Source organism: Carettochelys insculpta, chromosome 8 (assembly GCF_033958435.1).
Source record: "Carettochelys insculpta isolate YL-2023 chromosome 8, ASM3395843v1, whole genome shotgun sequence".
Lineage (NCBI taxonomy): Eukaryota > Metazoa > Chordata > Testudines > Carettochelyidae > Carettochelys > Carettochelys insculpta.
Window position 1 is genome coordinate 69,570,714 of NC_134144.1, and position 12,526 is coordinate 69,583,239.

Consider the following 12,526-nt stretch of genomic DNA (forward strand, 5'->3'; position numbering starts at 1 on the left):
TTTATGGAAAAGAACAAAAGGTTTATTTTTTTCTGTGTTGAAAATATCAAGCTTGAGATTTCTACACTGTCAAAGAATCAAAGAACTGGAGGGGAGCTCAAGACATCTTTGATTCCTGTACCCTAAGCTCATGGCAAGATTAGGTTATGTAAAGTGTCCCTGACAGGTGCTCATCTGACTTCCTCTTTAAAATCTCAATAAATGAGATTTCTCAACCTCCCTAAGCAATTTATTCCAGTGCTTAACCACCTGACAGGAATTTTTTCTAATGTTCAACCTCAACCTCCCTTACTGCAATTTAAGACCATTGCTGCTTGTTCTGTGTCTCTTCAGAGTGCAGGTTGAACCTCTCTAATCTGACACTCTCAGGACCTGACTGGTGCTGAATGAGAGGATTTGCTGGACGATGGGAGATCAATATTGAATAGAAGCATTACCAGCACTTCCACTGCTTACGAGGTTCTTACAAGACATTTAGCGGTAAATTTACTGTTAAATAACAGCACAGAACACTGAGAGCCAGGGCTGGTGGCTATAAGTACATTTTATAGGACTGTGGAAAGCTTGGCCACACTCACAAGTGGTCATCCAGCTAACTAAAATCATGCTGGATTACTGATATTGCCAGATGAGGGTGTTCCGGATTAGAGAGGTTCTACCTATTGTTTACAGACTCCTGTTTGGATGAATTCTACTCACTGCAGAAAAGGTGTTGCTGTAAACACTGATGTTCAGAGATTGAGGTGTTAGATGGGGTTGACATATCCCAACTTTGACTCGCTGAGTAAGAGAGTGTCTTAATAAGTAGGTGGAAAGGTGTTACATGGCAGTCATCCAATACAAAAAAGGTTGAAGAATGAGCTCAGAGAAATGGCAGACCTATCTGGTGACTCCCAAGTGATGGAACCTTGAGTGGTTGAACGTGTTTCCCTGCTGCCTTTCCCTTCTAGGCAAAACACCGAACTTTCAAGCTCCCCAGTACTTAACCACACCACTCCTCTGAATTCCAGCCAAAAGGTGTGATGATTCTGGCTTAAGGTTTTCCAGGCCCACACACAGGGGACACAAAGGGGACAATTGCTTTGGGGCCTGGCATTTCAAAGGGCCCTGGTCCTCTGTCCGCTGCCCTGGCTACTTTGATCGCACCACTGGTGGGAGCTCTGGGCCCCTTCGAAGTGTGGGCTATACAGCTCCACCACTCTGGTGTGTGGAGAGGGAGCAGGGCCACTGTCTGTTCTAGGCCCTGCCCCTCTGCTCTTTGGCCCCACTTCTTCTAGGGTGTGGAGACAGCCTCCCTCCCACCTTGCCCTGGAGCCCACAATGGCTGTTCAGCCTGCTGGCATGCAGTAACTGTGAAGCACTATGGAGACACACTCACTTTGTTTGGTCTATCATTTTTATGATATTTTCATTAATGGGACATGCATAGGAAAGTATAGAAAATACAAAACAATAAAATATCCTAAATACAGTGTCCCTGGCCTGGTTCCTCTTCCCTTGGGGGTAATTTTTGTTGTAGAAGCTAATGTCCTCCACTTGGCTCACCTCCCTCTTCCTCTCAGCAGACAGAGTACCTTGCCAGAGACACAGCTGACTGGTCTGTCATTCTCTGTCCTGTCCTTACTTCCCTTGTCATAGATGCACACTGTATTTGCCCTTTTCCAGTCTTCTGGAATCTCCCATCTCCCATGACTTTAAAAGATCATACCCAATGCCTGAAATATCTCCTCAGTCAGCTCCTGGAGTATTCTAGGATGCATTTCATCAGGCCTTGGTGACTTGAAGACATCTAACTTGTCTAGGTGATTTTCAGCTTGTTCTACTACTCTTCCAGCTTCTGAAGTGATCTGTGGAGAAAACCGTAGGATTTCAGTTTCTAGCGCATTCAAAACTCATACATTTATTTTAAAATGCTCCTTCTCCCACTTTGGATAAATATATGCAACGTAAAGGAATACATAGAATTCTATCCCTTTATAATTCATATAAAAATTAACATAGAGCAGATATTTCAGAATTACTACCCAAACCCAAAATAGCAAGGCACAGTGTCTCAATATTCACGTCTATAGGGTAGCAGCCTGAGTAATATATTTTAATACACAAACGCATGAAACATATGAAGACAGTGTGTGACCCAACTCTGCATTAGCAGAGAGCTTGTAAAATTGTTAGCTTGGTGCTGTAATGGGCAATAGTAAATTGAAGGCTGTTGAATAGATAATGAAAGCTTGTTAGAAAGACACACAGGACTGAAATGTTTATGGTAAAAATCTCTGGATAAAATGGCTTTTTTGTAAGAGGCTCAATCTAAGCCTTCGATTGAGTGAAGGGTCCCAATGTGAATATTGCCAACACTAGGTTGGATCTATGAGTCAATATCTTTCTGAGCTGCCACATTCTGGTCAGCAGCACTGACAGCCACCCCAGGGCAAGGGGGGAGAGGTTCCCAGTGCTGTAGCCCTGAGGGGGCGGAGCCAAGATGAGGGATGGGGCCAATAGCAGGCAGCTCTCAGTGCCACCTGGACTGTGGCGCAGGTCGCCACACCGCTCCCTTATAGCCGCCTGCAGTTGGAGCAGAACTGGCACAGCACTTCAAAGGGACCTGGAGCTCCAGCCACTGCTACTGTTAAAGTGGCAGCAGCCACAGCTCCAGGCTCCTTTAAACACTGGGTGCAGGGGCTGGTCTGATTCTGGTAAATCTGATCTCTGGAAGGGATTTAACAAATTGAATTTGTGTAGCTTAAACAAATAAATAGATGACAACGTACTAATTGCTGTAATCAGATGAGATTCCCTGAGATCCCCATAATCTCTCAGCCTGAACACTCAATGTGGATAACTGTAGCCTAGAAGAAATCCATCTTTCTTTGTCAAATGTGATGTTTGTTTTATGGCAAGACCACGCTTTGATCTGGGCATTAAAGCACGAGTGTGCAGCAGGGAAGGACTTACTTTCAGCAGGCAGTCCAAGAGTTGGTTGCACAGTACAAACCCTACTGAGCTGCTTGCAGGATATTCAAAGTGTCGGTTTGCATGCGGGTTACTCTGTATCAGTAAAACACCATAAGTAGTGCAGACGACATAAACAGCTCCAAGAATAAGAACAGGAAAATAATAAAAGGAGAAGCAGATTGCAGAAACGGGGGGTCATTAAGAGCCATTTTTTGCTCTATTTGTTCTTTTCAGTTTATTTTTGGGAGTCCGGCCTTGAAACCATATGATCTCGCAGCCTGTCTAGTGTAATAATTTGTTGCTATGGGGAACATGAGTTTATGTATCAGGCTGCTTGTGCAATGAGAGACCCTTTTACTGCCCACCTATGTAACCTCCGACTTGCGATAAAGAAGTAATACCGGCGCTATGCAGAAATCCTAAACAGATTAGGTTATCGTGTTTCCTCCCACGCACGTGACCAGGAATTCCCATCAAAGCCAATGGGAGATGAGCAGGAAGACTGGGTGGAGAATATCCCTCCAACTTGTGATGCTGTCAACAGCAGTGTTTATGCCTCAGAGCTCTGAGGCAGAACGCTGCCAGCAAAAGTGCTGTGTTTTGTCGAGATACTGTTGACAAATCCCATTTTGCGTGTGCGTGCTGCGCAAGTTTTGTTGGCAAAACTGGGGTTTTGCTGGCAAACCTTGCCACTGTAACTGTAGCCCTGGTGTATAGCTGGTCTGCATGGACCTTGAGTAAAGCCACTGAGGAGAATGCGGGTGCTTTGAGCCTCACTGTTCTCTTGCTAGAGCAAATGAGAGGGGGAAAGGCAGAGAAATGTCATTGGGTCTGCCCCTAGGGCCGAGGTGTTGAATTTTGCTATTGCTGCAGATGTGCAGCAAGTTAGTGGAGGAAGCAGGAAGCAGCGAGAGAATTCCTTGTCTGAGGCGCTGTGCTTCTTGAGGCAGTTCTGAGGGCAGTGTGTGGAACAGCTGCTGCTGTGTCAAGATATGATGGTGTAGCTGTGGGAACCACGTTGGTAAGCAGTGTTTTGGATCACATGGATCGAGTGGGCCAGAGTTGTGGGTCAGCTCTCGTGGCTGCCTTCTCACAAACACCATCCCGTCAGTGAGGCTGAAGTCTTGCGTAAGTTACCACCTGCAGAAGTAGTGTAGGGCTGGGAGGTTGCTGCTTTCTGGTGCTGTGTGGTGGCTTTTTTGTTCTTAGTTCTCTTGTTGCTGCTTGTGAGGAAGACAGTGGTAGGCTGAGCTAAGCTGAATGATGAGGGTATACAGGTATGTCTACACAGCAAAGTTATTTTGGACTAAGAGCCAGTATTCTGAAATAACTTTGTGAACATCTACCCAGTGCAACTACTATTTTGAAATATTTTCAAAATAGCAGCTGGTTTATTTTGAAATTGGTAAACCTTCTTGTATGATGAATAGAACCTATTTCAAAATAGCGTCTCTGTGAGCAGGGTATAGGGGCTATTTCAAAGTAAGCCATAATGCATCCAAAGGCTCTATTTCTAAATAGGCTCTATTGTGTGTACACACGCTATTTTAGAATATCAGAGAGGTAGCTGAGTTAGTCTGTATCTTTGAAAACCACAAGACATCCTGTGGCACCTTATAGACTAACAGATATTACAAATTTTGTGATACTCAGAGTGCTTCTTTTTTTAGTAAACCAGTGACTGCACTAAATACCCCTGCTATATTTGTACCTAAAACATACCAGTGTTCATACAACATCCTGATACTCCTTTTATATTAAGTGCTCGCATTCAGATACCAAATGTTTATGAAAGAGCATGTTAGCGGAAACTTGTATCATCTTGAAGATTTGAGGGACAACAAAGGTTTTTACTTCTAAGGAATTTGAAATGACCAATATCTTCTGTAAAACATTTTCAACAATAAATGTGCTCATTAAAGTTTAAGGAGTGAAGACTCTACTATTTTTTATAAAGAAATACATTCCAGTATGGGCATTTCTACATTTTTCCTGGGGGTTTAAAACTAAACATTTTTCTTTTCTTTAAGAGGTGGGGTGAAGGGTCCAATTTTTATGATTTTGTTTGTAGCTTTGCAAAAACATCCATAAGCATCAACCCTCTTTGGAATATTTCCAATAAATCCTTGCATTTTTGCATAACTGGGTCTCTTCATAAACCATTAATTCCTTATGCAATTTGTATGTGCTCGGACGAGGAGGGTTCTGAAAATAATCATGTTGATAACAAACTGGCGGATTATACATAGCGGCAGTGTCCTGTTCTTTGAGAAGACACTCGTACTGGTTGAGCCTACATTAAATTACTGTATCTCTACTTTTATAACCTACCATTTGTAGTATATTTACAGCATGCAATTAAAGGATGTAATCAAGTATTCTATCCTGGTACAAATCACTGTAGCTTACTCTTATGTACATTTTTCAAATCTTGCTATAAAAGAAAATAGAAGAGAATGCTAAAATGAAAGAAGAGCTATAATTCTGCATCCCAGAATCTGTACAAATACGTGCTGAGAATGCATTTTTATGACTAAGAAGATGTAATCCTCTTTTTGATGCATAATGGAAGTTACAGTTGACAGACGACAGAGTTTTCCCAGGAATTTCCTTAATGTGGAGCTTTCATTTGGTTAAATAAGCAACTAAAGCTCTAAAACTATGAGATATTATATTGGCTAAGCATCCCATGTTTCAAAAGAATGTTAAGAATACCTTAAATTGCAGTAAAGTTGGAACAAGCTCGAAATAAACTAATATTGTAAGTTTAATAAAAACCAAACCCTCATTTTAATACTATTTTGGCACCAATGTTGAACTGCTATGCCTCTTTTCTCTGATCTCTTCTAGGAGCTGGTGGTTGGTCTCCACTGGAATCTAACCTGCAGCAATGGCTTCAGATTGATCTGGGAGACAGAGTTGAGATCACAGCCGTTGCCACCCAAGGGAGGTACGGAAGCTCTGACTGGATAACAAGCTACAGCCTTATGTTCAGTGATACAGGACACAACTGGAAGCAGTACAGACAAGAAAACAGCATTTGGGTAAGTGGGAGCTTTTCTCCATATCAGTTGTTACAGTGAAATTGGCAGATTCCAGGCTGACTTGGCACTCTGATACTTAGTTTGGGGAATAGGCAATTTTTTTTTGTTGACTTCATGAGTTCCTGCATTGGAAGCAGAATGGTTAAGAAGTGGGAACAGGGACTCCAAGGCTACATCTACACGTGAAGCCTACATCAAAGTAGCCTATTTCGATGTGGCGACATCGAAATAGGCTATTTCGATGAATAACGTCTACACGTCCTCCAGGGCTGGCAACGTCGATGTTCAACATCGACGTTGCGCAGCACCACATCGAAATAGGCGCAGCGAGGGAACGTCTACACGCCACAGTAGCACACATCGAAATAAGGGTGCCAGGCACAGCTGCAGACAGGGTCACACGGCGGACTCAACAGCCAGCTGCTCCCTTAAAGGGCCCCTCCCAGACACACTTGCACTAAACACCACAAGATCCACAGAGCCGACAACGAGTTGCAGACCCTGTGCATGCAGCATGAATCCCCCGCTGCAGCAGCAGCAGCCAGAAGCCCTGGGCTAAGGGCTGCTGCACACGGTGACCATAGAGCCCCGCACGGGCTGGAGAGACAGTGTCTCTCAACCCCCCAGCTGATGGCTGCCATGGAGGACCCCACAATTTCGACGTTGCGGGACGCGGATCGTCTACACGGTCCCTACTTCGACGTTCAACGTCGAAGTAGGGCGCTATTCCGATCCCCTCATGAGGTTAGCGACTTCGACGTCTCGCCGCCTAACGTCGAAGTTAACTTCGAAATAGCGCCCGACGCGTGTAGCCACGACGGGCGCTATTTCGAAGTTAGTGCCGCTACTTCGAAGTAGCATGCACGTGTAGACACAGCTCAACACAGAATGATTATTTTAGTCACTATTAAAGCACTGATTCTCTGTGTTGCGTTGTATTAAACTCTGAGGGCTAGCTTGTGCTTCAAGTGAAATGGACGCTCATGGAAGTGAGTCTCCCTTATGCTTTTGAACATGGTAGGTTTTGAAGTAGATTTATGTTGGGACAAGAGGAGCGACCAGCCTATGTACTCCTGTCACAGAGCCTTGCCTTTCTGCCTCTCTTGCATTTGCTGGCCAAGGGTGGACTCAGGGGAAGGGCGTGGGAGTGACTTGCGATGGGGTGGTGGCCGGGTCTAGGTGGCCCACCACAGCCCAGGTCAGGGCGTTCATGTTCGCCGTGACCTGGTCCCAGGCTTGCCGCTCCATGGCAAACCACTCCTGCAGCATGCCAATAAGGTCCTGCAGAGCTGCGGTATGGGCAGCATCCCCTGCCTCCTTGGCACCACCCTGGTGGCACCAGTGGATGGCCTGGTGACAGCCCTGCACAGTCCCTGCTCGGGATCCAAGCTGCTCCCCCTTGCTCTCTGTGGTGGGGCTGGTCTGGCTGCTGGCTGCAGGAGCTGTGGAGACAGAAGGGGAGGGGGGAATGGACCATTAGTCCCAGGTGCAGGTCCCCATGTCCTGCCTAACCCCCCTCCCAGGTTTCATGTCCCTGGGTGCCCCACAGGGGTACCAAGGATGCCCCCACCCACTGTTCCCCAGTCCTTCCAAGTCTGGCCAGCCCATGATGCTGTCCCATCTATGTGGTGCCAAGTGCTGCGCATCACCCCCTTGTGCCCGGGGAGCATAGCTGTCCACATGCACCTGGGCTGGTGGTTGTATGGGATGCCTGTGGTCACCCCGGGTGGGATCTGACACTCCTGCCCCGGGCACTAGGGAGGCTGGTATGCACGCCACCTACGTATGGGTCCCTCCGGGAAGGCAGGCAAGGCACGGTCGGATGGGGCCTGGCTGGATGGCCCTGATGGGAGGTCAATGATGAGGACCCCCTCACTTGAGCTCTCCTCATCGCTGGTGGGGTCGAGTCGCCGTGCTGTCTGAGGCCACCTGATGCTTGCTGGCTGACGGTCCCAGGTGCTCCTCGCTCTCTGTCACCATCTCCGGCTCGGTGTCAGCCACGGACTTGTTGAGGAGGATGGTGGGGGGTCTGGCTTCCTTTGGGCCCATGAGGCGGTGGAGCTCCTTGTAGTAGGGGCAGCTTGTGGGGGCTGCTCCCGACCACCTGGCTGCGCCCCAGGCCCTGCAATATCTCTGCCACAGTTCTTTGACCTTTGACTGGACCTGGTCCGGTGTGTGGGTGGGGTAGCTGCAGTCAAGCAGCCCCTTTGCCAACTGCTCAAAGGCTACCGCACAGTGGCGACGGACCCCCGTTTGTTGGAGGACCATCTCATGCTCCCAGAGGGAGAGGAGGTCCTGGATCTCGACCTCTGTCCAGGAGGGGGCTCAATGCTTCGGGGCCTGGCCTGCCTCCTGGGACAACTCCCCGCTGTCTTTGGAGGGCTCCTGGGGTGGTTGGGGGTCTGGGTGGCTGGCCATGGGTCTGAGTGGTGTGGGGAACTGGCTGGCCATTGCGGTGGCTGGTGAGCTGTAGAGCAGCGTGGCCTCACTGCTGCCTGCATGCTCTCAGCTTCCTGCCTGAGGGTTTCTGGGAGCCTGTGTCCTTAAGTGTGGCTGTACCCTGGAGCCATAGAGCTCCGTCTGTGCTGTGAGCAGTGCCACCTCCTGCCAGCTGATCGCTGCTGTGGAGCATCTACACTTGCTCTCTTTTGAAATTATCTTTCAAAGGGGGGTGCTCTTCCCATCCCGGGAACAGAAGCTGACATTGAAAGAACGCGGGAGTTCTTTCGAAGTTACTTTCGAAAGAGTGGGTTGTGTGTGCGTGTGGACGCTCTGCGGGTTCTTTTGAAAGAGCTCAGTCTTCCCATCCTAATTTCGAATGTACTTGCTAGTGTAGATGCAGCTTTAGGGAAAACTACTTACATTCTCTGTGCTTTCAGTTCGGAAAAAAAAATCAAAAGTTGGGCTTAAACTGCAAATTTAGGCCTGATTCTTCTCCCACAACTGCATAAACTGGGAAGATTCCATTTAGGTCAGTTAAACTATTCCCGTTAAAATAGAGTGAATTAAGTGCAAGGACCACTTGCAAAAGTCAGCTTTTGGTCTAGGTTTGGACTTTGTACGCTGAAAGGTTTGGACTCAGTGTTTGGTCTTTCTTAAGTCTATACAAGCATCAGAAAGTATTCAGTGTTTCTGGACTACTATTGCTATTGTTTATTTTATGAAAGCCTGCTCTTCATTAGGGTAAATTAATCTGCATTTCAAGAAACGATATTTTTCAAAACATGGCTTGTTATACATGAACTTGCTTCCTCTAAAAAGCTTAGAACCACTTTTTCATTGCAATAAAGTTTACTTCTAAACGAGAAACTTAAAAGACAGCTGGTAAAATTTACAGTAGCGAATCTTCATGCCCTAAGGATCCAATTTAGAGAATTTCTGATCTGGCACTGAGTCTTGAGTACCAAAATAAGAACATGCCCAGCCGTCATTAAGCAGTAGATCAGGATTTATGAAGGAGCTGAACTCTCCCACATTACTAAATAATCAGGCGTGAAGGAGCTTCTAGGGAAAAAAAAAAATCTTGACATGACTTCCAAAGCCTCAGTAGGTCTACAGACTACTTGTATGAAGGGCAATGATATAAAGTTCGGTGGTGCACATAATTTTAGCACATATCTTTCCCCAAACGAGGTGCCTAGACCTGGACACAATGTTCCAGCTGAGGCCTAATCAGCATGGAGTAGGGCGGAAGAATTGCCTGTGTAAATTTTATAACACTCCTGCTAATACATCCCAGAATGAAGCTCCCCCCCAAAGGTGTTGTTGACTAATATTTAGCTTGGGATCCATTGTGAGAGGTAGATCCCTTTACTCAGTACTTCTTCCTAGATGGTCATTTCCCATGTTGTATATGTGTAAATAAGTGTATCTTTCTCAGTGGGGTGCTCTGCATTTGCCCTTACTACATTTCATCCTGCTTATTTCAGACCATTTCTCTAGTTTGTCCAGATCATTTTGAATTTTAATCCTCTCCTCCAAAGCACTTATAACTCCTACCAGTTTGATATCATCCACGAACTTCATAAGTGTACACTCCATGACATTATCTAAATCACTGATGAAGACACAAAACAGAACTCAACCCAGAAATGATCCTGCCTGGAAAAAACCTTGACATGGTCATCCTGGATTGTGAACTACTGATCTGTATTCTCCGGCTTTGTCTACATGTTGGGAGCTATTTCAGGATACTGCGGTATCCTCTAATATCTCCCTGTGTCAATGTAATGCACCTGTTGTCTCAGAACAGTTTTCAAGATAATGGGTGCACTATTCTGGCACCCCTGTAAACCTCCTCACATGAGGAATACAGAGATGCTTCAAAATAGGGCTTTATTTCAGCACATGGTGTCTCTTAGACTGCACCACATGCCAAAGTAGCCTGTTTCAAGGTTAGGCTGTCAAGTAGACACAGCCTCATGGAACAGTTACCCAACTGTGATATACCCACTTTTTATTAGCTCCATCTAAATTGCATTTCTATAGGTTGTCTATAAGAAGATCATGCAAAACTGTATCAAAACCATTACTAAAGTCAAGATATGCCACATACACTTCTTCCCAGATATGTAAAGCTTTTTGTTCTGTCAAGGAAAAGTATTGTGTGGATTTGTCAGAATTTGTTCTTGACAACTCCATGGTGACTGTTACCACCTTAGTGTCTTCTAGGTGTCTGCAAATTAAATGTTTAGTTGTCTGTGCCATTATATTTCTGAGTACTGAAGTTAAGCTGACTGCTCTGTAATTCTCTGGGTTAACTTTATTCCCATTTTAATACATTGGAAAAGCATTTGCCCTTTTTCCAGTCCTCTGGAATTTCACTCCTCTTCCATGACTTTTCAAAGATAATCACTAATGGCTCAGATATCTCCTCAGTCAGCTCCTCAAGTATGTCAGGATATATTTCACCAGTCCCTAGAGATCTGATAACATCTAACTTGTCTAAGCAATTTTTAACTTTTTCTTTTCCTATTTTAGCCTCTGATCCTTCCTCATTTTCACTGATATTCATTAAATTTGATATCCAATTTCTATTACACTGTTTGGTGAAAACTGAAACAAAAAAGACATTTACCGCTTCTGCTGTTTCTACATTTTCTGTTATTGTCCTACCACACACAACTGAGTAATGGTCCTACCTTTTCCCTGGTCTCCCTCTTGCTTCTAATGTTATTTGTAGGATGTTTTCTTGTTATCCTTTGTCTCTAGATAGTTTAATCTTTTGTTGTGCCTTGGTCTTTTTAATGATGTCCCTACTTACCTGTGTTATTTGTTTATATGTACACTGTGTAATTTGACATAATTTTCACTTTTTGTAGGATTCTTTTTTGCATATCTGGTTATTGAAGATCTTCTGGTGAAGCCTGGGTGGTGTCTTGCCATATTTCAAGTATTTCCTGCACCGTGTGCTAGTTTGCTCTTGTGCCCTTAACAATGTTTCTTTGGATAACTGCCAAATCTCTCTAGAATAGCTGTACTGCAGTACACTCAGGCAGGGAGTCACGGTAATGTAGAAAGCATACAACAGCCCTGAACAATCCCATGAGTCCCCTTCACTTCAGGAGTCTGTTCCAACTACTTCAAAGTCCCCTTTTTGGTGCCTGCAGAGTTCTGTAGAGAATCTAGGAATTGGGCTCAAAAATCTTTATCCGCTGTAGGTCCTTATATGCCATTATATGCGACCACATCACGAGTAAAATCCCTGTCTCTAGCCCCACTGACAGGGGAGGGCAGAGGGGCAGGTGTTCAGGTGCACAGCATTTCAAAGGGGCCCAGAGCACTGGTTCCTGCCATTGATACTTTGGCAGTGGCAGCAGCTGGAGCTCTCGACCCCTTTTGAGTGCTGCGTCAGCACTGTTGTGCCTCTTTGTGTGGCTGTGAATGGAATGGCAGTTCTGAGATCCGGGTGGTGCTAAGAGCTGACTGCTCTAGTCCCCGCCCCCTCCACCCTTGGCCCCACCCCTTCAGGGGTATGGAGCTGCCCGCTCCACCTTGCCTCAGGGCCTGAGATGACAGTCAACCTGTTGCCCATCTCTACTTTATAGAGATTACAAGGCTGCTTATTCTCCTCTGAAGGCATGTAAACAACTCCCAAACAGTTTGTCCTTAACAAGAGATCTGCACAGACAGCGCACGAGGAGAATCATAATACCACTTATGTTTTCACTCTGTCTGTGTTTACAAGAGAGAATGCTACAGCTCGAATTGGAGACAAGACAGATTAGCCATTGAAAACCTGTTTTCTGAACGCATTTATATTTAAATAATCCTGTTATGAAGAAAATTTGTGGTTTGCTTCAAACTAGGCTTACAATTATATTTTCAGCCTGGATAAATCATCCACATGTGCACACATTGGCTAGTGATTGGGAGACATAAAACATAAATCTTATTACATATAACACACACACATCCTTTCCCTCCCAGTGTTTTTAAGTACTGAATAAGTCAGAATTTACTTTACATACAAATGCAACACAGCTGGTGCCACTTCAAGTTGTGCATTCCATTGCAATTCTTGTACG

General features: G+C 45.4%; 1 protein-coding gene across 1 annotated transcript in view; it reads left to right on the forward strand.

The window, feature by feature from the left end:
• CNTNAP5 (contactin associated protein family member 5) overlaps positions 1-12,526 on the forward strand; it is a 490,877-nt gene that overhangs the window by 117,342 nt on the left and 361,009 nt on the right. Inside the window, exon 3 of the mRNA XM_075001278.1 lies at positions 5,806-5,999. Within this exon, the coding sequence (XP_074857379.1) occupies positions 5,806-5,999 (194 nt within the window). The remainder of the gene's footprint in view (positions 1-5,805; positions 6,000-12,526) is intronic.